General features: G+C 44.2%; 1 protein-coding gene across 3 annotated transcripts in view; it reads left to right on the top strand.

The window, feature by feature from the left end:
- The first annotated feature begins 1,511 nt into the window (after window positions 1-1,511).
- NOTCH2 (notch receptor 2) overlaps window positions 1,512-26,680 on the top strand; it is an 86,124-nt gene continuing 60,955 nt past the window's right edge. For 2 of the 3 annotated variants that reach the window (XM_069862429.1, XM_069862431.1), the window contains exons 1-4: window positions 1,512-1,658; window positions 10,781-10,862; window positions 20,472-20,731; window positions 21,429-21,764. In XM_069862429.1, the coding sequence (XP_069718530.1) occupies window positions 1,586-1,658; window positions 10,781-10,862; window positions 20,472-20,731; window positions 21,429-21,764 (751 nt within the window). In that variant the 5' untranslated portion in view covers window positions 1,512-1,585. The remainder of the gene's footprint in view (window positions 1,659-10,780; window positions 10,863-20,471; window positions 20,732-21,428; window positions 21,765-26,680) is intronic. The other variant, XM_069862428.1, reaches the window with a different exon arrangement.

Below are 26,680 nucleotides of genomic sequence, written 5' to 3'. Positions count from 1 at the left end.
CTCCAGGATCTGGTGAATTCTGCAGTATAAACTGTGAAGTTTATTCATTGCCCCCTCTCTCCCCCCAACTCGGGCCAGGCTGCTGTGTCAGCACTGCACACAAAGGGCTCTCAGTCTGCTGGGAGCTGGGGCCAGGGCAGGATTTTTAACGCTTTGAATGATGGTTGAGCACTGTGAGGGACCTTCAGGTTGAATTCATGAGCTTTCCAGCCCCACTGCCCTCCTGATATCAACTCTATGGGAACTTGGCTCCCCTCCTGGGGTCCTGTAGCCGTGGGACTGCTCCAGAGGTTCCCCTTCCCGCTGGGTGAACCCCTGCCAGCAGATGCCGTTTGGAGTTTCCCGTCCCCTCTGTGCTGCCCCGGCGGCTGAGCCCAGTCCCCACCGGGGCCCCCGACCCACGGGGCCACATCTCCTGTCCTTGCTCTCCATTGCACTATCCTCACTGTCAACTATACTCAAAGAATCTTCAAAGAATGCTCATTATTATTATTTTTTTTTGATTATCCAGCCATGTCCGGAGACTCCCTTCAGGTTATCTCCTACAACAGCTGCATCTTACAAGGCCACTGAGCACATTGATACATTCTCACAGCCCTAAGACAGGCTATCTCTTAGTCTAAGACAGATTTATATGATGAGATAATTAAACATACAAACCAGCTGCAGCAAAACATAGAATCATAGAATCACCAGGTTGGAAAAGACCCATTGGATCATCGAGTCCAACCATTCCTATCAAACACTAAACCATGCCCCTCAGCACCTTGTCCATCCACCCCTTAAACACCTCCAGGGAAGGTGACACAACCACCTCCCTGGGCAGCCTGTGCCAGTGCTTTTCCATGAAAAATTTTTTCCCCAATGTTCAGCCTGAACCTCCCCTGGTGGAGCTTGAGGCCATTTCCTCTCGTCCTGTCCCCTGTCACTTGGGAGAAGAGCCCAGCTCCCTCCTCTCCACAACCTCCTTTCAGGTAGTTGTAGAGATCAATGAGGTCACCCCTCAGCCTCCTCTTCTCCAGGCTAAACAACCCCAGCTCTCTCAGCCGTTCCTCATAAGGCCTGTTTTCCAGCCCCTTTACCAGCTTCGTTGCTCTGGACTCGCTCCAGAGCCTCAACATCCTTCTTGTGGTGAGGGGCCCAGAAATGAACACAGGATTCGAGGAGCGGTCTCACCAGTGCCCAGTACAGAGGGAGAATAACCTCCCTGGACCTGCTGGTCACGCCGTTTCTGATACAAGCCAAGATGCCACTGGACTTCTTGGCCACCTAAAACTTATCTATTAATTCTCACATCCCCATACCAACGCCCCTGTCCCCAACCCCACTGTCCCCGTCCCCCGGCCCAGGAAGCCCCTCACCCTCTCTGCCCCCATCCCCACGTCCTCCCTCCCGCCCCTTCCCCTCCGCCCCGGCCTCTCCGGGCCCCTCCCCGGCGGGCGGGCGCCCCCTGGCGGCGGGCGGCGCGCGCGGAGGAAGCGGGGGCGGAGTGGTTGCCGCTCCGTGTTCCTCCGCGCCGGCGGCCGGAAAGATCCCTCCGCGCCGCGCGCCGCGCCGAGTCCGTGCGGCGGGAGCGGCCGTGGCCATGGCCGGCGCCGCGGGGACAGCGCTCGCCGCGCTGCTGCTGGCCGTGCTTAGCCGCGCCGACACCGCCGCCGGTGAGTGCCGGGGGGCGCGGGGGCTGCGGGGGACCGGGAGGGGGCGGCTGCCGTGCTCGCGGAGGGGGGTCCCGCCCTGCCCCGGCAGCCGCCCCCGGCGGGGGTGCTCGAGGCTTTCGGAACGCGGGGGGACGGGGTCGCCCCTCCGCGCATCCCCGCGGCGCTCGGAGCCGCGTCCCGGGGAGCGGCTGCTCTCCGCCACTGCCCCGTTCCGCGCGTTGGCGTTCGCGGGGGGATTTAGAGCGCGGTGCGCGGGTCCCGCGCCGCTCGCAGCGGCAGCTCCGCTCCTGGAGCCGAGCCCGGGCAGCCTCGCGGCGCCTGGCAGCCATCGGCGGTCACTGGTTACTTAATGCGACTTCTCATTCTTTCTTCCTTTTTGCTTCTGGCTGGATCGTTTTTCAGATGAGTTGGTGGGGCTGGATGGGGCCTCGAGCCGCCCGGTCCGGCGGGAGGTGCCCCCGCCCGTGCGGGGCGCTGGAACCGAGCGGGCTTTGAATCCTTCCCCCCCGAACCGCTCTGTGATTCTGTGACTCGTGAGGAGCGTAGGGGTGGGGGAAAGTGGGAGTGGAAGCGGCTCGGTGCGTGACCGAGCGAGCCGCTGATCGTTTCAGCAGTTTTATTCTTTAATATGGTCAGGAGCGGCGGCTGGCGGCTGCAGAGCTCTGTCTGCTTCTGTGCGGAGTAGTCGGGTTGATTAGTCTACCTGGTCTGACTCTGAAATGGTCATTATTTGTCTCCTGGGATAAACGCTTTTTTTCCCCCCAGTGACACCCACTGAAATCTTGCTTGCTTAGTTTTACCGATATGATGCAAGAAGGTGGTTGGAGTTTAAAAAGAAAAAAAAAAAGCTGTTTCCCGTATCTGTTTTGGCCAGCTTTGCTCAAAAGGAGCTGGAAAAATAAAGGGTCTTTCATGGGTAGATGTCTCGTAAATTCAGAAATACGTTTCCTTGGTACGTAAAGGTGTGGTGTGTAGGAGGACCATCGTTTCTGGAAATGGCTCACACAGTCCGGTAAGATGGCAAAATACTATTTTTGCAAAGACAAAATGTCCCATCCATTTAGTTAAATCGTACCTTCATACCAGCAACTGGCCAGCTTACTGCTAGCCCTCCAGGTTGCTTCTTCAACAGGGGCAGAGATGAGAAGCGGCTGTGAAATGGTTTCTTGTCCCTGGGCTGGGTATGGATACCCACCTGGCTGGTTAAGGTTCTCCCATGCTGCAGAAGTTTTTGACATTGTGGTTGAAATGTCTTCCCAGTGCTAAACAAAGGTTGATTATTGGAGATGACAAATCTAGGCTGAAAATGACTCCTGTTGTTCATGAGATACTGACCTGCATCTGGTTCCTGGGAGCGGGAGCTGTGGCTTGAATTAATGGGAAAGGGAAAGATGAAGTCACCGAAAGGGTATTTTCAGGTGCATGTTCAACTGTCTTGATGTTCTTGTGCAAGAGAGGGCAGGTATCTGATGTCAGCCCTCTTGGTCAATAAATAGGAGGCTCCTGGATGCACTAAGCGCTATGGTTTGAACTGCTCAGCTCTGCCTCATCATGCCAGCCCAATGGTGCAGCAACTCGCTTTTCCAGTTGAGCTGTTGTTCAGCTTTGCAAGAGGCTGCAGTTGAAGTTGCAGTAAGTTGGGGTGGGGCAGCAGCACCTGCACTCTTGGTGTGGATACTTTCCTGGTAATTGCTGTGAGCAGTTTGCTGCTCTCCTGGTCAGGCAGCAGAGGATGAAACAGGAATCCTTTCTGGTGAAACCCATCCTAATTCCCCACTGTGGTTGTTAACGCTTGGGGTTTGCCAAGCCTGGTTTCACCAGGCTGCTGCTGACTGTCAGCTTGTATTTCTAACAGGTTGCAAGGTATTTCTGGTCCACAGCAGTGCAAGGGTAGGGTGCTGGTGTGGACTGCAGTTTGAGATCTTTAGTATTCAAACAGTGAAGCTTCTGAGGATCTCAGATAACGCTGACAATGTCGGTCTGCTTGATAGGGATTTGCTTACGGAAGAGCAAGTTCTACTTGTTTTTTGGAAGGTGTTACCATCTATCGAATTTGTTCTTATCAAAGATGCTGATTTAGACTTTAAAAAGGGAGTGTGATGAGAATCTGTCGACCTCGCATTGCTTCCTGCAGGGCATTGCTTAGTCAGATTAGAAATACGTGAAGATCCTCTCGCTGATGTTCTCAGGACTTTGAAGCCTTTGGGAAAAAAGGACTTATGCCTCTGGTGGCATCTGAATCTCCTACAATGGGTGGGTTGGGTTTTTGTCAGCTTCCACAGCTGCTTCCCTCCCTCTGCTGTTCTCGTGCCTTGCTGATGTTGCAATACGTGGGTTTTTTCTTCAGTACGCTGTGGTGCTGTTCAGCTTCTCCCATATTCAAAACCAGTGAGTGTGGATGGGTGGCTGCAGTTTGAAGCCGGGGAAGGAGCAGCAGCAGGATGCTGGTAGCCTGTTTCATCTGGAGTTGGGAATCTCGCTTAACAGCCAAACCTGACAGCCACAGTTTGTGACTTGAGGTGTAAGGTAGTTTCCCTTGAGTTTGTGCTTTCGGCTAATGAGTGGAAAGCCATGGAATGATACAGGGATTATTGATTCTCACCCCTCCTTTGGGACACATTAGGGAAATGTTATCTGTGTTGGGGGGAAAAAACAGAGGTTCCCTCAGCATCTGTTTTAGAGTTCTTTTGTAGTTATATTCTTGGTTTCTGTGAATTCACTCTGAAATCTTGCCAGCAGAAGTCAAGGGCTGCCAGTACCCATCCGGAAGAAATAGTGCTTATGTCGTTCTAGACACAGTCATCTGAGAGCTGCAGAAATAATCATTCGTTCTGTTTAGAAAATAGTCTGTTTCTAGGGCACATGTCCTTTTTTTAGGCTGCTGTGAGGATGAAAAAAGAGCTTTGTATCTCAAAATGGCACGGGTGTCTGCTGTTTGTTCCATGCAGCAAGTCTTCATCTCCTTTCTCTGACATCACTCTGGATGGCTGTGGAATCACTCACTGCTCAGTACTAGCAGCAGGCAAGCATTTCTGCACAGGCAAACATCCTTAATGTCCAGATTAATAAAGATTTAGTGCTGGAGAATGACAGAAGACTTTGGACAAGAGGCGAGCATGGCTTCTGGCTGCCAGATTGCCATGGAAACACCAATACCCCTTCAGCTCTTTAATTGCCTTCCCTACATTTATTTTGTTGAAAACTTTTTTTTTTTTTTTTTTGAACAATGGTTTATGCTGCTGTTCTGTATTTTAGGCGTTTTGGCATTGGTTGGAAAAGTGAAAATAGGGGAAGGCAGGGAGCAGCAGCTGTGCAAGGAAATGGAGAACATGGTGACTGACAGACTTGGGAGCTGCATTGCGAGTTCACCCTGAATGCAGAGCGTATTTTAACTTGTAGACCCTCACCAAGTGTAATGTTCTATGAACAGGAGCTGCATCTGATCACAGTACCAGTCCTCTTGCAGCTTCCAAAGCCTGAGGACAGAGAAATTTCCACTTTCTGTGGATTTGCACAATGGTTCCTAGCTCTGTTCTTAGGAGGACAAATTAGTAGTGTTGTCAGTTTCTAGATGTTCAGAGGGCAGATTTGAAACAGATGATGGCAGGGCATGTGGCATTGTATATCAGAGAGCTTGATGTGGTCAGATTTTCTGTTTGCGCTCTCAAGTTAAAAAAATTCCTGATTAACTTCTAAAGCAAAATTTCTTCTTACTGGCTTGTTCTTCTAAAATCCACTGAAAGATTTTTTTGCAAGTTTTTTCACACTTGTCTTACAAAGCATAGAGGTATAGGGAAGAAAGCTAGTTGATCACTCCTCTGAGCTCTGTTCAGCTTCTCAGTTGATGAGTCTTGCATTGTCCAATTGGCTTCTGGCTTTTGTGCGTAAAAGCAGCAGAGATCTCTTAATAATCTGATTAAAGCACTTGTACTTTACAGGTGATTTCTATGACTTATAGGCAACCTTCGTCCTCAACTGCTGCCTTCTGTCTGTGATGTGCAAACCGTTCAGCTTGTCAAATCCCCCAAATGTTAACAGTTTCTAAATATAAGGCTTTATCACTTTTTCACAGTAAGATTTTTTTTTCCTAATTTGTTGTCCCCTGGCCCCTCTCAGTGTGGCTGCCACAGGGTGGGGTGTTAAGGAAAAAAAAAAAGAAAAAGCTATATTCATATTTTCAACTAGCACTCATTTACTAGTGGGTTCTTCCCTGGTACCGAATTTCACTGGAACTATAGCTTGTTGAGATTAGTGAATAATGTAATCATTATATAGTTATCACTCCTTTGTGGTTTTCCTCCAGAATTTGGTATTCTTTCCTTTTGTGCAGTGTTCTTATTCCTTACCGGTGTTTTCAGCAGCCATTTGTGCTGTGCAAGGTGTTGCAGAGGGGTATTTTGTCTCATCCTTTACAGCAAGAACTTACTGCTCTGCCTCCAGAACTGCACCTCATGTTTCAGCATTTTTTCATGGCTGCTTTTGTCACGCTCCGTTTTTCTTGATGGGAATCAGATGCTGGTTTTGGCTCCATTGGTATTTGGGACCCCTTGATTTGTAGCATAGCTGGAGTTAGTAGTGGACAGTAAATCCAGTGACTAAATAACAGTTGCTGAAACCTACTTTGTCCTTCTTGCTAGTTTTTAATGTATTTTTAATCTGACTTTTCTATGTTAAAATAGGTTGGTTTATAAGTTCTTAAAAATACTGAGTTTGTGAGCTTAATGGAACGTTTATGAACGGAAGGAGAGGAGAGACCCATACAGTGTCCTCCTGAGGAGAAAGCTGCACTACCTGCTCAGCTGTGTTCTCTGCCAGAATACTGTTCTCCCCTTATTTAGAGCAAAAGCTTTGGTCTGAGCCTGCACCTTCACAGATGCGGGATAATTGACCACAGAGCTACAGGAAACCAGCTTTATAATGTCTCTCACGACATTAATTGTTCTGATATTTTGCATTTTTATTTCTGCTTGACTTTTTCTGAACTTGTGGGTAAGGCATTTATTTGCATTGCTTTCCTTTTAGTATTTACAACAAACCCCTTTCACGTTTTCTCTGGTTATGTCTCTTTTTCCCTGTAGCAGCCTGCTCTCTTAAAAGCTGAACTCTGGCACAGCTTCTGATCTTAGTCTTTCTCTGTTTCTTTTAGAAAATTAGCTTAGAAAGTATCTTAATGGGCAGATGAAGTATAGGAACCAAATCACAATTTGCCGATTGTCTCTGCATCCAAAAGAACAATGAGGCCGAAACACAAGTTTTCTTTTCTTTTCTTCTTAAGTTTGCTTTAACTGTCTGTCATGGTTTAGACCTACCAGAACATTGTCTGTCTAGCTGATAAGATTAAACCTGTGTGAAATTTTACTCTGGTTAAGAGCGTGCTTTGGTGGATTCAGGTGTTGAGAATTGCAGCACTTGCTATAGTGTTTCTGTGAGTACCGTGCTCATTTTACAGCAGCAGCTATTTAGTTTTTCCCCTCTGGCCTTGGAAAATAGTCCTGACAGGCTAGTTAAAATGTCGGTGCAGAAATTGTGTCTAAACACAGTCAGGTGCAAGGGTTTGTATGGTCTCTAGGCTGGGTAGTACGGCTAATAGTATTCATCTCACATGCATGTAGAGCCCTCATTCAAGAAGTCTTTCATACTTAGCTGTGATGAAATGACAGGGATACTTCACAAAATCATAGCCTGCTCACTTCATAAGAACACGGTCTTTTGATAATTGTGGTCTGTCTTCCCTGTATTCCTGTAATGCGTCCAAAGGACTGATAGAAACCATGAGATGGTTCAGTATGTTAAAAAGCTGTGGGATTTCCCCTTGAAGACCTGCAGGCGTACCAGGGTGAGCCCTGCACCGCGTGAGAGGACTTGAAACATTGCTGCTTGCACCTGATCTGTGCTAACCCACCTTCTGGTAGTCTTGGTGGTCTTGGCAAGTTAGAGCAAGTCTAGAAAGCCAACAAATAATTCACCATTGCTTTTACTTTAAACACAGTATAAACCTGTCAAAAGTCTCCTTTTAGACTCAAGGCCTTGACAGCAAGCTGATACTGTCCATACATGGCTCCTAGAAAAGTAGCTTTATCTTTTCAAGACAAGGATCTCTTCTTCCATGCTGAACACAATGAAATTGACATAATGGATGTAGCAAAACGTACTTTTTTGGCTGGATGAGGTAGAAGGTAGACTTTCTGACACTGTTAACTCTTGAGCATAACTTGGTTGAGTAGCAGAAAAGGAGCTGTTTGAGTAAATTGTGTTGAAATGCCTTGGTTTTGCATGTGTTGTGAAATTGTTAAAAATGTGAAATACAGGAAGGCAGCGCTATGTACACAGAAATGCTAATTGTACTGTGAGAATTGCAGTCTTCATTTTCCCTTGTTATTTCTTTTTTGAAGAGAAGTAGTTGTGTTATTTTAATTACTAATTTTAATACAGAATATGGTTAGATGTGCATTCACTCCAGCTTTAATTGTGTTCCAGTGTATTTCTATTCAGCCTGTTTCAGTCTTGAGCTGAAAAAGTAGAAGTCTTTTTGCTTTTGTTTTCTTTGCTTCTTTCACTTCTAGATTACCATATACAAAACATTTAGCTGCCTGCATTACCCCATTCATGGTGTGTCTCTGTTAAAGAAGTCTAAGGACTAGTAGTAGTTTAATGACTTGCTAAACAGCAGTTCAAGGCAGGAATAATTTGACAAAAAACAGGAGAAAATTAGTCATTACTTTGCTAAAACCTCTCTGCCATGTCTGTGTTTGGTATAGCAAGCTCAACTGGAATTACTGATTCAAATTCTCACTGTGACCCTGAAGGCTGTCACACAGTTGTTCCCCTCTGTAGTTTTGCTCTGAGGTGATTTTGGCTAAGTGCTAAGCTTTTACTGTGTGGGTAACAAAACCAACTGGCTGCTCAGCTCTCACTGGGGATGGGGGTACTTGAAAAGATTATAAAATTGTGTTTGAAAGTGTGGGCACAAAAGAAATAATCCTCTGAGTATTTGCTTCACTGACTTGATGGGTGTGAAAAGAATGAAAACTCAAGGTGGTGAGATGAGAATACCAAGTCTGCTTCCTCTACTCATTCTCTAAAAGGTGGTAAGACTCCTTTTCACCTTCCTCCTTTTTCCCAGAGTAGTTTTTTCCTTCTGTGGGAGTAGCCCGAATCCTTACAGATCCCTTTGTGGTTTCCTCTTGAACACAGAGTAACTGTGCTGTACTAACTGGAGCTAATCTTAGCTGTGAAAACAAGCGGCTGTGGTATTAGACAGAAGCAGATGAAGTTTGGAGCAAAGCCTCCTGTTAAATGGCATAAAAATTGTCAGACAGGTGCAAATCAGTGTAAGAGTTTTTGGCTGCTGTGGGTAGGAATGCCATGCAAAATCCATGTTAATATTTCTGTTGCTTAGTAACCCTGACCTCAGAGGTTATCTGAAAGGGGCTCAGAGTGGAGTTTTGCTCATTTCCTGAGAGCCCTGCAGAAGCAGCGCCTTCCAAGTGTCCCTTTTCAGAAACCAAGTGAACAGAAGCAGACATACTCCTGTTGTGGGAAATACTGATAATTTTTCTGGGCAACTGGGTTTAATGTAACTGTGTTCTCTGTAGGGATTGCAAGTGTTAAACATTGCTATAGTAGCTTGTAGTGCCTCTGACCTGTTTATGTACTCCAGGGTTATTGAGAAATAACACTTCAAGCCCACTTTAGCTGTAACTGGAGTCTGTTCTGAGTTGTCGAGTAGCTGGACTGCGTTTGGGCTCATTGCAGGGAGAGCTTAGTGGGGCTGGTGTGTTAACTCTTCTGAGCCCAGTTTCTTAGTCACCAGCATATAAACTTTGATGGTGATTTGCACTAGTTTTCCCTCATGCTCCTTGCTGAGTGTGCATGGAAAATTTGATACCTCTTGAGGAAAGAAAAAACATATTTAACAAAAAAAGGCAGTTGGCTGCCCTGCAGGAGGTGGGACACAGGTGAGCAATTTAGTAGGTTGTATAATACTGATTCCTCTAAGTGCCTTTAGCTAAGATTGGTTAAATGCTTTCACAAACACAGCAAGGTTGTTGAAATAGGATATGGAAAGGCAAAGAAATGTGTGTGTGTTTGGGGGCCAGGAGACATAACTCAGGGCTGGGAATAGCTTGTGACCCTTTGGGATGTGGCTAGGTTTGGGAAAGGACACAGATCTTCTGGTTCTGAGAGCCTTACCCACTGTTTTGGTGCTATTCAAATGGCAGGCTGTGGTCTAGGTTGACAGGCTGTATCTTCATGATTCTAGAGCGCCCTCTGCTCCTGGAGGGTTTCTGTGGTCCTCGTCCTTCGGGTTGCCTCAGCATTAGCCATGACGTACTGCTTCAGGTCCCCATGAGGAGACAGGGACTTGCCAGAGCTGGAGCTGATGTGCTGCTTCAATCCAATTAGAACTTTATGGAGACTTGGAGTAAAATTGAGCAGCCTTGAACTGTTTCACACCTGAAAAAAAAAAAAAAGGGAATACTGGAAATGTCAAGCTTGAGCTACAGTATCTCTTCATGAGAAATACCACATTCTTTGTGGGCAGTCTGTAACGTCTCTGATGCTTTCACTTGCTCCCAAATCAGTGCCACAACAGTCGTGATGTTGCAGCAGATTTGGATTGCTAGAAATTCACAGCAGTTGGGTTTATGAGGGACAGATGCCCCTATTCCAGTGCCAAGTGACCCTAGAGACAGTGGAAAAGAAGAAAAGAATTGGGGAAAATACTGTGAAAGAAGGCTGAGGAGTAGTTGCCTCTTATTTCAGAGTTTCAGTCCAGAATTTTGATCAGAAAGTAGTAATTGGTGACACTTAACCTGAAACACACAAGTGCTGACATGAATGTTTTTGTAGCTTGCTGAAATTACCACATGCTTTGCTTTGAAAATCTACCTAAAAGAAATTCTGGAAACATTTAGTTGCCAGGTGAACAAATCTGTATTTGATTCTTCTTTCAGTCTGGCTCTTTTGATGCTGCCAGAGATTATATTAAACTATGTGATAGTGCCTTTGTTTTTGTTCCAGTCATGTAAAATTTTTTACTGCTAGATTTTCATTCCCTCAAATATGCTAGACTTGACATGTATGGCTACTGATTTGACTGCTGTTTTTTTTTCTTTCAGCTTTGCAGTGTATGGATGATTCCAGGCCATGTGTTAATGAGGGAAAGTGCATTCCGTATCAAAATGGTACAGGGTATTGCAAGTAAGTTGTTTTCATTTCTAATAAATTTAATCAACAGTTTTCTTTCATTCAGGGTCCTAGCCAGAAAGGAAATGTGAATTGTTAAGATTTTCTTATCGGGTGCATTCAGCCTAATGGTTTTGGAACAGCTGGTGTTTCTTGATAATGCCTTAGTTCTGATGTGCTACCTTTTGTTATGTAAGGAATCTGAATTTCTTGTACAGATTTTTGGGTTTTGATCATCTCAGTTTGATTTCTTTGCATTAGGTTAGGAAGCAAGGCCAAAGTGATCATAGAGGTAAACTGTACCTTGCTTCCAGACCCACAAGTGAAGTTGGAACTTGCTCTCCATCTCATAGCTTGCCATATTTCATAGAACTTCAGCCCAAATTTGAGTATTTTAAAGTGGTTTTTCAGAACTCCTCTGCACTGTGAAGCATGCCAGTTCCCTCCTACATGCTGGAGAGCAAGTATAATATGGGAGCTGCAAAAACAAATTAACGTACCCCCCCAAACAAACACCCAGGTTTGTCTTTATCCATGATTGATTTTGGTAAATGTTGACACTCATCTTCAATGGTGTCTTCACTTTGCTGCTGCATGGAAAGCTGATGAGCAGGAGCTTTGTCAGAGTGTGTGGTGACTAGAGAATATCATCACATCTATTTAAATGCAGTTCACCTTTCGAACTGCAGTATTTAGGTTTTTTAAAAATGAAATGGTATTTTGCAAAAAAGTTAAATCCTCCTTGTTTGGCAGGGTTAACTTGACATGTCTGTAGTAAATGGATTATTTTCTAAACCTTGTTTACTTCATCAGTGCAAGTTGTGCCATTTTCTGGTGTGCTAAATCCCTATTTTCTTAATGCCAACGTTCTTTAAGTATCAGTGGATTTTGTCTTGATCTAGCTTAGCTAACACACAGCTCTGCTCTTTACCCTTTTCTACCCATCCATCTTTCCTAGCCACAACCTTTGGTTCTCTCTATTTATGTGGGACATGATATTACTTAAGGTGCACCTGTGGCACACAAGGGGAAAATCATACTCTAATTTGAGCAGCTTCTCAGTTTCAAATCAATACTTGAAGTGCAGAAAGGCCATATAAAGGCAAGTGTGTAACTTGTTATTCGCTGTTGGTTTTTTTTCAATTTTTTAACTATTACTGCTTCCTACTCTTTTCCTTTCTGTGACTTTGTCGCTGTCAACAGAAATGAGCTGTCCTCTTGAAAGGAAAGCTGGAACTTTCACCTGTATTTTAAGACTGAAACAAGAACTGGTGATGTTAGTAGGCCTTCCCGACGTGTACTTAGGCATGTCAGTCCAGAGCCAAAGTATGTGGGTCACGATGAAGATAATAAACATCAATGGTATTGATGTTAGTGCTGTGCGTACCTTCCTAAGGACACTTTCTCCAACTTGCATCTTCCTCTTAACTATGTCTTATGCTGTTAAAAAAAAATGAAATGTTTAGTTGGTTCATCTGATTAACTTCTGTTTGGTATTTGCAGTGCAGTCCAGATCTTGACACGTTTTTTCCTTTATTGCAGTGGCAGCTTTGACCACTCTTGGATTTTTGTTTTCTTTAGCGCACAGAGTTTTTTATTTACAATTCTAACGCTGCCTTCTTCCTTTTTGTACAATTCCTTTGTGCAGATCTTAAGACAACCCATCCTTCAAATAACAGCTCAATCCCTTTGCAGGTGCCAGAGTAAGTGGAACAGTGAATAGAGGCTGTATGTAGAGTTTAGTATGGGTCTGTTTGTTCTGGCTAAAGAACTTTTTTTTTTTTTTTTCAGAAAGGCGGGGAAAAAGTAGCAAAAACCTCTCAGTTGTGGAGCCTTTACCTTTAGCAGGCTGATTCTTAGCATCCTGTTTTGGTTTTAACTTTTTTTCTTTCCTGTGCTATGAGGAACTCTGAACAGGGGAACTTTCTAGCTGGTGCAGTAACCTAAATGACTTTCTGATTTTTTTTTTATAGCTATCAGAGTAGACATTTTATTAAGGAAACTGAACTTATTACTAAAGCAAACTGCTTGGCTTGTAGCTCTGCAGCATCACTCACTGTTTAACTACATCTGCACTTCTTCCACTTTTTTCAGGTTTTCTGCAATACTTCCTCTGTGAGGCAATAAGTTGTTCTAACAGACTCTCTTCATCTTTCCTCTTGGCCAAGCTGTTTGTTCTAGTGTGTGATCTGTCCATCTAGTTAATCTCACTCTCTGTAAGAAACAAGCAAACACCTGAGGCAGAGCTTGCATCAGGGGTAATTGTATGTGATGAGTAAGACATGAGTAATGTGAGCAAAATATCTAGTCTAGCTGTTTGGCAAAGCAGCAAATGACAGCTTAGCGCTGAAAGAGTTCTTTAACAGAAAATCCTATAGCATCTACTCAATTAGAAGAGAAAGCTAGTTTTCTGCTAAGAAATCTTTATTCTATTGCATCTGGCTTCTGTTATGGGAAAAGTGCTTGTGACCCTTGTAAGGAAATCGGTGTTGGATCTTTATCAGATTGCTCTTGCAAGCACCCTTTAGGTAGCCCCGTTCCCTTGGTGATGCTGCTAGGCCGTGTCTGTCAGTTTGTGGCACTGTTGGATAGAATTGCTGACCTTCTTTGACCTTGATTTTATATTTAGAAAATTACACATTCCTGCGTTTGCGTCTTCCAAGGTCAGAATTTTTGTTTGAGAGGTCTTTCTGCACTCACTCGGTGACCAGTGTGGTGAGGATGCAGACCGTACTCCAAGGAATCTGGCTGTATCTGCAGTGGCACTACAAAGGGGACCCATCCTTCTGAGCTTTCTGGGTCCTGCTTTGACAAAGGGCTTTTCAGCTTGGGGTTTGGCTATGAATTGAACTGTGGTAGGGGCTTTTATGTTGATTTTGTGGGTTATTTTCTCCCTTCAAAATGCCTCCAGGTGGTCTTTTGCACATTGAGGTGTTAAGCATGAAAGAGCCTTCTTGCATGCTCTCATATCCAGCAGTGAAGCAGTGTAACAGTGGCTTGTTGCTTAATGCTAATTGTGAATATAACAGAAAATCCCTTTCTTGTCTCCCTGCTGCTAGATGTCTGGGAAAGCAGCCGTAAGAAGCATCTCGGGGATAGGGCTGAGAACTTGCAGTGCTTTTGCTGTTGCAGGCGGGCTGAGGAGGTACAGGGAGCTGTTTCAAGGACAAGCAGAGCAGAGATTTTGGCAGTGCTGTGTGGTGTTTTCTAAGCGTCCGAGTCTGCTCTGCTGCAGGAGGATGCAGGACTGGACATCCCTCTGTGCCTGGAGTGGGGCAGGGCCTGAAGCAGAGAATATCTTCACTGTTTTCCCCATGTTTGGCAGCTATGGCATCTCCCAACTTCCCTCCACTGCGCCCCAGTGACAGGGAGCAGAGATATAAGTGGGAAGGGAGTGAGTAGGGGTGCTCCAAGGTTTAGGGAGGAAACCTGGCCTTGCTACTTCTCGTGCTTTGTAGGCTTTCAAGATTGGAATTTTGACCTCAGGACTGTTGCATATTGTGTCCTGGATGGATATCAGTGCCTCTGTATGAACCAAAGTACTGCTTTAACACTATGGTGGGAAAAAAAACCCAAGTAAGGACACTGGCAACCATGGCCTATTTGTTGTGCATAGTCAAATGGGGAGGCTGCTAAAGTAAGCTGATGCATCACTGCGTGACAAGTTTTTGCAAAGTGGCAGCAGAAGGACCTCAAAGCAGCAACGATGTGGTGGTAAGGGGCTTCTATCCAAGTTTCAACCCCAGTAACTCCAACTCCTCTGCCAGGTTTTTGACCTACCTTTCTTTCCAGATGGGCCTTCATAAAGGAATTAACTTCTTGGGCTGGAAGCAGTATCCTAGACTGAAGAAGTGCTTCTGAGTCTGCAGCAGATATCCTCTCAGGGTCTATCTTGAGAGATAGACCAGCGAACGGGGAATACCCATAGGAGACCTTGTAGGAGGATGAGGTCTGAAAGTTTTCTAGAAGAGGCTAAATGCAGAAGTTAGTTATCCCTTTCTGAGAATGGACTGCCCTTTCCTTTTTCGTTGTCTCCTTGCAAAAGGTGAAGGAGACCTTTTCAGACCAGGGCAGAGGAAAAAGTGATGAGCATGCATACTTCTAGCTTCAATTCTAGGAACAAAATGGTGATTTGAGTTACTTGGTCAGAATTTGCTATTGTGATTTACCTGTGCAGACCAAAAGCTATTCAGAGCTTTGATGATCAGAAAAAGCTGAACTAAACTTTGACTGTTCAGATTTGGGTGGCACTTACTCCTCGGGATAGTGTGAATTGTTTACACTGTTGAAGCAGTTTCTGTGGACTCGAAAGAATAGTTGTGTACTGCTTTAAGCGCTCAACATCGAGGCCGTCCCATCCCATAGTTTGCAAAGTATGACGCATAAATGGGAGCCTTGAGACATGGGAAGGAGAATTTGTAAAGCTAACCAGAGAATCCTGTTCTCCCTCCTGAGAGGAGGTGTAGGTGTGGGAGTCAGAACCTGGGAGCCGGAGGGAAGTGTGGTTAAAATCTGTAGCAATGTAGCTGGGACCCTTCTCATGTTAGTCATCAAGACTGTATTCCCTCCCCGCTTCCACCCCCCAAGTGTGTTCCAATCAAAGTGAAGGGAGTGCTGGGTTGAGGAGGGGAGAAGCAAGACTAGGAGGAAATTCTTCCCTTCGTGTTTTAAATCAAAACCATCTGCTTCCTTCTGTGCATCTCCAGATGATATCACTGGGCCTGAATTGGAAACTCCCATGAAAGTCAAACATCTGGAAGACTGGTTAAAACAGTCTATAATGTGCATTTGAAGAGACTGTCCTGTGAATGTGCCCAAGAAAGTATAGTCCAGCAGATGAGGTTTTTCCAGCAGACCAGACATATTTTCCATAAGTCTTTTGAAAGCAAGAGAGGACAAAGTGTTGGGAGGTACTTCAATGTAGTTTTGTGGCAGAAGAGCCAAAAATACAGCTTTTGTGAGTCTTCTACTTCACTTGTAGCATTAGGCTGTTTAGAGTGAATACAGCTCTTTGGCTTTGTCGGTACTTCAGATTTGGATAAATACTTTCATTTTGTTTTTACGTCTCTTGTTTAGCTCCATGAGAGCCTGAGCTAAGACAAATGCAGGCTGGGACTGAAAAGGAGGAGGGAAAAAATGGGCTGAGCTCTGACTAAAGTATTTGTGCTGGAAAGTAGCCCAGAGAGAGTAAAGGAGAAGCTTTAATTAGAAGCAGCTGCATAGCTGATGCAGCCCACAGGACATTTTTCCCATTTTGAACTCTAGCTTTCAGAAATCATGATTTGAATTAAGTTGTATGTGAAATTTGTTCTTAAAAGATTAAATTCCTGTTGAAGTAGGTTAATAGACCTCATGTGCTTCCAGAAAGTGCCAGAACAAACTTCATCTTTCTGTTTCTGAGTGTTAGATGGAAAACTGAGGAGAAACAGTGGCTTTTATTTGGAAAAGATTCAGTTTCCTGTTCTGAGCATGTCCTTTGCAGCTGACACAAGCTGCTGCAATTTTAAGCTGTTCTGTAGACAAGTCTCTTTTTTTCTTTCTTTCTCCCTCTAATAAAGAGAACTTGAAAGAGTAGGTTGGGATGAGAGCAGAGCAGGAGTGGTGGGAAGCTGGGGTTGCTGTTGAGGATAATCATATCCTTTAAAGAAGTTTGGACTTAGACCCCGCTTTTTCAGTGTTTGCCTCTATTTTTAGAGAAAAAATGCGGTGCCCAACATGAATCAGGGGCAAATATTTGCAGTTTTGTCTAGACCAACATTTAGAACTAAATTACTAGTATTTGTGCCTAGAAATGTTGATGACAGGAGATGTAGTTGAAGATCTAGACTGTGGGATTTTGTTCCTTAATATTGAAAAAGGATTGCACTGAGTTGCTGGAGCAGAAGTCTGTGTAACTGTGACATAGCTCTTCTCTAGGGGGAGAGCGAAATGGTGGGTACCAGCGCGTCTATACCTGATGTACTTCCTCTCCACAGGCAGGCATGTGCCCTCTGGCTTGTTCTGTAAGGTTTTGTCCTTCCAGACATAAAGAGCTGAAGTTAGAGCTTTTTCTGTTCCATGATGGAGTGCTCCTTCTTGTTTTTCTGATTAGCCTCAGAAGATACCAGAACAAGACTGGTCTCGGAGCACTCTTTGCCATTGTACCAGAACGTTTGTGTACAAAATGTGGGGCCATTTGTGGGTGATGGTTGAGTGTTGTCTCAGAGCTCAGGTCTCAGCCTCCCTTCTAAATCATACCAGCAATACTCTTAATCAGTGTTTAGGCTCCCTCTACCCTGTTATCCAAGGGGAAGAGATAAATGCACCTTCCAGTATTCCTGAGTGTTGGGGATGGGAGAGTAAGAGTATTTTGGTGGTTTATTTGCTTGTGGACAAAACATGAAATGCTCCTCTGGAGTTTCTAATTTGTTTTACAGCCTTTCAATGAGAAATGAACTTCAGCTAATCTTTTAGGTGTGCTTTGGTTTATTTTGTATTTGTTGGAGTGATGGGTGCTGTTGGAGGACCTCGTTTGCCTGATGAGATGCCCTAGGTGAGGTTTCGTGAGGTTTTGGTTGGTTGCTCTTGCTTTCATTATCAAGAGAACTCCAAGTGGATGGCCTGTGCCTGCCGCTGTTAGGCTGTAGAGCTTGGTGTGCTGTTGATACTGAAGTTGCTGAGTCCTCAGACCGCCCCCCATGGCTGGTGGTACTGAAACCAGAAGAAATCCTGTCACAAAATCTTGTAAGCCCTCTGGGACTGAAGTTCAATTTGACTTCACATATACATCAGCTGCATATAGATGTCCAGAAACATGATTTAACTGTGGTTATGCAGACAATTTCTGAGCAGAGCTAGCCCATGTACTGTGTACAGGCTTGAATGCTGTGGGAGTCGAGCAATTCTCCAGCTGCTGGCACAGCTGTCTTTGCTGAGTGCCAGAATTCTATGTGATTGAGCTTCTGCACTGCTGTGCGGTAGCCCGCTGGTGTTTGGGCTGATATCTCACCTGTATCAAGGAGGGATTTAAGATGTTAAAGGAAGCCAATAGAACTGCTGTGGTTTAGGTCCAGAATACTCAAAAAGATTGCCTCATGTGATGTGGCAGTGCTGGCTGACAGCCTTCAGCTGTTACGCTGAGGACAGCACAAGAGGCAGAGGATATTCTGCAAATGGTATTGTCTCAGGATTTACTTTCTGTACCTTTATTAATCCTGCCTTGCCCTGCAAAACCTCTTCTTTCATGTCTATTCTTGGGTATGAAGTTGAAAGTATTAAGGTATGGTGAAAGGAGTCTAATTTGTGTGTCGGGAATGGTAAATTGCTATTATGCACACTATTATATGACTTTCCTGCTTTAAACATGTGGGTAAAGCTAGTTAATCAATTTTAACATGAGAAAAAACAGTTGTGGTCATCTTGTAATAACCCCTTGCGAAACTTGGATAATAACCTCTCTGAATAGCAGTGTTTGAACTAGCATGTATACTCGTGAAGCAGCCAATCCCGGTGTTCTTTTAAACATGCGTGAGTGATGGAGAAATTCCACTGCAACCTTAAATGCGTTGTTTCAGTTGCTTCCACTGCTGAAACTGTAAGTGGCTGGCTGAAGATAAAGCTTGAACTTTTAGCTGCTCTGTTCTGTTATCCCTGTCCTTTCTAGATTACGAATTATTGTTAAATCTGAGTTTCTTTGTGGGTACTTTGAGCTTTTGATTAACTGTCTCCTTCTCTTTCCCCTTTGATAGAGAGACTGAGCTACCTGAGCTTCTCATTGTGTCAAGAGATTTCTGTTAATCATTACTGTTGGCTTATTTGAATTCTTTTAATCTTTCTCCTTAAAGAGCAGACACCAGAACTGATGTAAATGTCTAGTAATGGTTGTGCCATGCAAATATCAGGTGTAGCATCATCTCACTTATTCCTACTCTATATTTGCTGTTGATACATCTAAAGTATCCCTGGCCAAACTGTCACGTTAGGAATTTGCGTTCAGTTGACTGTTAGGGAGCTGCAGAGCAAGTTTGTCTTTCCCTGGGTCAGCCTCCTGTTTTGGGGAGGATGCTGCTTATGTTTTGTTTCTAGATGTGTGACTGCAGTGTTGAAGTCCCACTTTGCATGCTGGCTGCCTTGTTAAGCAGGCCATGTTACTATTCTGTGTCAAGAGCTCATCTTCTCTCTTGCTTATGTGTTTGACCAGCATTGATGTTTTCCGTTTTTGTTCATTGATACAAGAGTTGAGTGGTATGGGAACAAAGGTAGATCCTTTTAGGCTTGTGTTTAAAACAGGGCTTCATAATTGTTCTTTGATTTTTAAACTAAGTTTTAAGGCCTCTCCAGCTAGGTGTGCCTTGGTGAGGCTTTTTTTGGATTTGTTTTGTTTGTTTGTTTTTTTTCAATCCACCATACATTTTTAAGTGTCTAAGGAAAAGGTAGTCTCTCTTTACTGTCGCATTCTTGTCTAGGGGCTAAATTAGAAACTTTGTGTATTTCTTGCCATTGGAATTTCCTCCAGTTGGATTTGAGTAACTTGTGATTTAATAATTGCACCTATCCTGTTCTGGAACAAAGTGTATCATGTTCACCTCTGAATGCTTTGCAGTCAAATCTTGGTTTACATATCAGTTAAAGTGTGCAGCTGTGTGCTATAGAAGAACCTGCAAGTGGGCAGTCCTGTTCTCTATTAGGTGTTACTTTTATCCAGCATGTGCTCTTGCAGCTTTCTGCTACCTGGAAGCAGCAACCAAAACTGTAGGTGGCACAAAGGTGAGGTCTGCAGCTGGCTTGCCTGGGTCCTGTATTGCTGGAAGTTAAATGGAAAATTCATGGTGCAAAGGCCAGTTAAAAGATGGATTGCAGCTGACAAATGTTAGACAGTATTGACATAAGTTTAGGTTAGAGAGAAATAACTGCAATTATTCTCCAATCACAGGTCTTTGTATAAAATATTGCCTTAGTTGTAGATAGTGTGCGAGTACTCATTTTTCTGTGGGAGAGAGGAACAGTGACCTTGTCGCTAGGGTGCTGGCCAGGGCGTGGGAGACCTGACTTCAGGGGCTGCGCTGCCAGCTGAGTGCAGGCTTCAGCATGTCACAGCCCCAGATGCACTTATCAGCATGGGGATAAAAGTGTACTCCTGTCTCACGGGAGAGTTGTGGAAAAAGATCTGCTATGGATCTTCAGGCCCTCAGACACTGCTTTTGTACAAGGTTTATATATTTTGGAAGATGGATAATAACCTGGTATTAACGGCTGTTACGGGAAGAACTTGTTTTTCTTCTAAAAAGGATGCTTATTAGAGAGCGAGTAGGTGCAATTGTTCCTCAGTGGTTCTTTAACACTTAGGCTTTTGGGGAGTGAAGGACGAAGTTCCCACATTTGACATAACTGTGTGCAGTATTTATTTATTTATTTTGTAATGAGTGATTTCACAATTTGAACTTAAGTTTTTAGTGGTCTCGTTTGGGGCAGTCCCAGAGGAAGGCCCTGTTACATCTGTGACGTTAGCATTTGGGTCTGTCAGTCTTACCACTAATTTTGGCAAATTCCAAGACCTTCAGTGGTCATGGGTCTTCATTCCTGGTGTGTTCCCAGGACAACAAGCCTTCATGTGAACATGCTGCAAGTAATTTCTTCTCTTTGCAGGTGTCGAGAAGGCTTTCTTGGAGACTACTGCCAGTACAGAAACCCTTGTGAAAGCAATACCTGTAAGAATGGGGGAACTTGTGAAACTACATCTCTGATCGGAAAGGCTACCTGCAGATGTGCTCCGGGGTTCACGGGAGAGGATTGTCAGTACTCTGAATCACACCTCTGCTACATGTCCCAGCCCTGCCTGAATGGAGGAACTTGTCATCCCCACAGCCAGGAAACATACGAGTGTGTCTGTCCTCCAGGTTACACAGGTGAGGTTCTGAGTTTGTACCTCTGGACTTCCTCTAGTAGGAATTACTTCATCTGAGAATCCGAGAATGTTCTGTGTCAGTCCTAGTATGCTCTCAATTTTACTAGCTCCAGCACAGGAAATGAGAAGTCTAAATGACTTCATGACCAAAAAAAGCAAAGGAGGGTAGGGAATCAAGCTCCCTACCCTTTTAGACGTAAGCAGAAAGATATTTAGATCTTGTGGGGTTAGCCACACGGGGAAAAAAAAACTGCAGAAGCTACTCTGGAGTGGCTGTTAGACTTGGAATTCAGGGTCTGCGTTCTGAAAAAGATTAAGCATATTTGGCCAATGGTATCTTTCTATGGGAAAATTCTAATTGGGTGCATGAGGGGGAGCTTGGAAGCTTGCCCCTTTCACTCTTGAAGGGGGCATAAAGGAAGAGTGACTGTCAGTGTGTAGTATGACTTCAGGTCATGGGTTATTTATGTAAATCACAACATTCTGTGTCTGCCTGCTACCTTCTAAGTAAAATTACTTCATTCTGTAACCATAAATTGATTTTTATTTTGAATATAATGCTGTAAAATGCAGATATAAATTTTCCTGTAATAATTTTAAAACTTACTACGCCAATCATTTTGAGGTAGCATGAAGGAAATACTATTTTCCATAGACGTAACTCTTTCTTAATGGAGTGCTATGTCTTGATCCTTTAGGAAAGGACTGCCAGTGGATTGATGCCTGCACATCTCAACCTTGTGCTAATGGAAGTACATGTACTGTATCTGGAAATAAGTTCTCCTGCATCTGTCTCTCTGGCTACACTGGCCAGAGGTGTGAGATAGATGTGAATGAATGTGCCACACCAGGCCTTTGCCAGCATGGTGGGACTTGTATCAATTTGCCCGGTTCATACCGATGCCAGTGCAAACCTGGCTATACAGGGCATCGCTGTGAAAGCGTCTATGTGCCATGTTCCCCGTCGCCCTGTTTGAATGGAGGAACTTGTCATCAAACAAGTGACTTCACCTTTGAGTGCAACTGCCTGCCAGGTAAATAATGCTTTTTCAAAGTGCTTGGATTTTGTACTCTTGTCACTGCATTCCTGTCTGTGTTCTGAAAACTTCTCTTGGTGGTATTGGTGTAGTGGAACATGGGCGGGAGAAAGCTCAGCAAGGTGGGGAGCTCTGCTAGTATGTTAAATTCTGACTGTCAGGATTTTGTAATATGGAAGGGAAGAAAATGTAAGAAGGCTAGAAATGAAAGATTTCTCTGGAAGCCAATTAGAGGCACAGAATCAAATAGGTAAGAACTATAAGGTAGATTCAAGGAAATTAGGGTGGTGTCTCCTAATGCCCATTTGGAATGTGAAATTCCATGAACATAAATCTCTACAGATACATAGTTTTGTGTCAGTACAGGCTGCAGTTAACTTCAGTGCTTGAATGAAGATGAACTTGTCTTTCTCCTTCTGTCTTTACCCTAAAACATACTAGGTTCTCTTCCCTTCCTTTTTGTTCCCCAGTTGCTCCAAATCTTAGGAGATACCATTTCTCCCTCACCACACCCTTTTTGTCCTGTAATGGCTGCAGATAAATTAGGCTTCCTTGTTTTCTGGTGCTTTTCGCTGTCCCGAGTTCATCCACAGTAGAGGTGATGTGCCTTACTCAGGATCATGGGCTGTATTGGTTTTTATGTCAAGCTGGGCTCCTATCATCAAGGCACTTGTCTTTACAAACAACCACATCTCACCTGGCTGGGACCCTGGCAGTTTCATCTTGACCTGTTCCTCCCCATCCACTTGTCAAACTGACCACAGAGCAGAACTAGACATGTTTGCATATCAGGGTTTTTTTTTTTTCAGACTGGTATATTTTTTACTGAGTAACTAAGTCCATGGGAAACTGGTTGTTTGGAAATGCTTTGGATTTGACTTCCTACTTAAGTGTGTTGCAGTTTGGCACGTGAAGACTTAGTGTGTGGTAAGCTAGAAAAGTAAACTCTCATCCCTCTAGCATTTCTCTGTTGTTATTATGTGAAAGATGTAGTTGCTATATACTGTTTAGGATGAGTGTAGAGTGTCTGCATTCTCGTGGGGATCATCTGGAGTCACAGGTATGTGCGAGAAAAGCATTTAGAACTGAACTTGTGAAAATACTCTGTTTTTTGGTCACCTTTGCCCTGAAGTTTTGGCTCAAATGACTGTAAATGTACATTGCCAACCTTAGAAAGTTGGTTTTAAGGCACTTGCTAAGTCATCTGGGCAAGCACGTGACTTTGCAGAGTTTAGGAAAGTCAATCTTAAAATAGAAGGATGTATCATCTTTATTTTTATGTGAAAGCAACCATTTCTGGCTATGCTTGAACATAGAGAGTCTTTGAAAATGCTGTGTCTTAACTAAGTTGCTCTCAGGGAATTTATTGTTTTACTGCTTTACATCTTTTTAAAATGAAATTGTGAACTAAGTATCTCTGGTTTAACAGGCTTGATCAGAAACTCAGAATTTTCTCAAAAGTCTTGTCTGTTTAGCCAATTCAAGGAGCTTAATATCTCGTGCAGAAGTGGTGCGGTGGATGGAGGAGCAGAGGAAGATGAGGTTTGAAGGATTAGATGCTGCAAAGCTGATGAAACAGTTTGCTTTTGTGATTCTCTTAGAGGGGTACAAGTCTGGGTAGGAACACATTTTCCTTTAGACAAGCATGTGGGCTGGCTAAACTATAGTCAGGAAATGAAAATGAGATTACTATAGTAACAGTTACACACCCACACTGCTCACACAGGTTTTGGATTATTAGCTGCTTTTTTGGACTTATTACACAACGTGTATAGTGGGGGTGAGTTGATGCAGCTTTGAGAGCGTTCACTTCTCTGTTTCCTGTATTTGTTTAAGTTGGCTGTGTTGTTTTTCTAGCTTGATTTTTTTAAAACAAGTCATATAAAAAAGAGGAGAGAAAAAAAAAGGGGGGGGGAGGCTGGAGAGGCCAAAATGCTTACAATAACTCCCTGATAAAGGCAAGGTGCCCATCTGTTTCTTCCACCTTCACGAGGCATGCAGAGCAAAATTTCTGAAGTGTTGGAAAAGGTTCTGTTTGGGAAGAAGGGGTCAACAGAAGAAGGGAATGGTGGCCTGTCACACCCAGGGAAGATGTGAACAAGGCCTGCTCACCTGGAAGAGAGTGCTGAGATTGTGGACTTAAAATTCCTCTTTTGACTCTGAATTGGAGCAGTGCCGATGATATTGTGACTATAAATGGAATTGCTCTAGCCATTTCTTCTGGACTGCCTTCAGATGTTACCATCACTCAGCGTTATGGCCATAGAGCCAGAAGGCAGTTAAATCTTGAACTGCTGGGATGTTTTTTAATATGATTTTTCATCTTGTGACCTGTGAAACTGCTTTGAAGAAACTGACTGTGTCCAAGCAGCAATTTAGGCATAGTTAGGTTGCTCCTGGACTGGCCTTTACATGGGTTCGTGTTTCCTGTAGATGTTTGCTTTTTGGCTTTTGAGTTAATTTCATTTTTTGTAAATGCAAATACAGGAGAATGAGAGCTTGAAAATGTGGAAAACCTACACTGTGGAGTTAGATGTCACAGCAGCTATTTCCGCAATAGCACAAGTACTGTGTATGTGTAGTGTAGTCAAGCTACTCTAAGTTTTTAGGTGCCCGTTTCACTTGTGGGATTACACAAACAAAACTTGCGTTAGGTAATTTGTCAAGTCATGTATATTAGAAGTCATTATTTGGCAGCAAGTGTAAGTGGAGAGTTATGTACTGTCAATATTACATCTGTGTGAAAGGTACTTCTTATTTTCTATCCATCTAGTGTAATCATTTTTCCGCTGGGTTTGGGTTAGATAAAACCAGGATTGTAGAGAACTGAGCATGTTGGGTCAAGCATAAGTCATAGTAAAAAATATATACTTCTGTGAAAGAGACTTAACCTGAAGCATTAGCAACTCCTTTAAATGTAGGCATGAGCTTGTAGTTATAAATATTTGACAAAAAAGGAGTTCGTTTGGCAACTAACCTTTAAAGGAATGTTAAACAAGTCAATAGAGGAAGTTCTCAGCTGGGAAAGTGATTATTCATTGTTATCCATCAAAATAATTACCCATTAACTAAGATAAGGACCCTAGGGAATTCTAAGGGCTTATTCAGGAAACAATCTGTCAGGCTGGAGCAGGATATTCATGAGAGCTGGAACACTTCCTGGGAAGAGGAAGTAACTCATGCTGGTTTGTAGTGGAGCATCATGAATGGGGTCTAGCAGGCACATGGAACTTAGAGCAGTGGGAAGACCCTGCTTGCTGGGATTTAGGGATGAGCTGCTCCCTGAGGGGTGCAAGGTTCTGCGTGGCAGCAGTCTTGGGACTCCAGTGTGTGTGCCCCTCTCCTCTGGGCAAGCTGGCTGCCTTGGGTGGAGTAGCCCATCTCATGTTTATTTCAAGAAGCTGTACTGTCAGAGTTGCACATAGGCAACTGATGTTGGCCACCTGCTATGTCCACAACCTTACTTCAATGTTAAAATGTGGCCAAGTGCAAGGTCCTGCACCTGGGTCGAGGCAAGCATAATTAAGTCTGGGTGGAGAAGGGATTCAGAGCAGCCTTGAAGAGAAGGACTTGGGATGTTGGAGGATGAGAGAAGCAAGCAAGGTGCGCTTGCAGCCCAGAGAGCCAAACCCTATTCTGGGCTGCATCCAAAGCAGTGGGACTATCAGGGTGAGGGAGGGGATTCTGCCTCTCTGCTCTGCTCTGGTGAGACCCCATCTGGAGCCCTGTGTTCAATTCTGGAGTCCTTGGCACAGGAAGCATATGGATTTGTTTGAGCAAGTCCAGAGGAGACCACAAAGATGTTCCGAGGGCTGGAGCAGCCTCCATACAAGGGCAGACTGAGAGAGTTGGGCTTATTCAGCGTGGAGAAGAGAATGCTCCAGTGAGACCTTATAACAGCCTCCCAGTACTGAAGGGGGCTCCAGGAAAGCTGGGGAGGGGCCATTGATCAGGGAGTGCAGAGATAGGATGAGGGGAAATGGTTTTAAGCTGAAAAGAGGTGAGGTTGAGGTGAGATCGTAGGCAGAAATGTTTTCCTATGAGGGTGGTGAGGCACTGGCACAGGTTGTCCAGTGAATTGGTGGCTACCCCATTCCCAGAGGTATTCAAGGCCAGGTTTGATGGGGCTTTGAGCAGCCTGATCCAATGGGAGGTGTCCCTGCCCATGGCAGGGGTGTGGAACTGGGTGGGTTTTAAGGTCCTTTCCAACCCAAACCATTCCATGATTCTAAAATGATGCCGGTCAATATGAGTGTGCTGAGATTCTGAATTTCTTGTCAGCAGGCTCTAAATTTGGCAATAATGTGACTTTTTCATTGAGGTATAATTTCCTGTCCCTGTAACTAATTGGTCCTGCAGAGAGACTGAGGTGTAATATGTAGGTTGAAATATGGATTAGGATTAAGATTTGGAAGGAAAGTGGATGTAGTGCTCTGGATTGGGATGAAGATTTTGCATCATGTAGGAGTCAAGTTATCTGCTCATATCAGTCTGCATAGTGGAGGAGGAACAATATGCTGTTAGCAGTGGGAACACTTTTCCTCTTGAGGTTCTCATTCCTTAGTTTGCTGCGCTTGGAGATACAGAGCAAAAGTCAGCTCTGTATTGCAAACTGTTCTTTTGGAGGAAGAAAGCAAAGGACAACATGTTGGTCCCAGCACAGGGGAGAACAGGAAACAGTGTCAGGTGTCCAAGTACATGAAAACAGTGAACTCTCTGGGTTTTTGGAAGAGAGTCAGATTGCGTAACTGCAAAATCAGATCCTGGGACCCAGCTTAGGAAAAAGCTCATGTGTCTCAGTGCAACTTCATGCTTGTCATGCTCAAATGTAGGTGTGTTGGCCCAAACAACCATGACTCTAAGGTACTGGTTATAGGATAAAAGGTAAACTTCACCAGGACTGTTTTCTTTAC

Source organism: Phaenicophaeus curvirostris, chromosome 8, assembly GCF_032191515.1.
Source record: "Phaenicophaeus curvirostris isolate KB17595 chromosome 8, BPBGC_Pcur_1.0, whole genome shotgun sequence".
In the NCBI taxonomy this organism is placed as follows: Eukaryota; Metazoa; Chordata; class Aves; order Cuculiformes; family Cuculidae; genus Phaenicophaeus; species Phaenicophaeus curvirostris.
Note: the sequence above shows the minus strand (reverse complement) of the source record. Positions and strands in the feature narration are given on the sequence as shown.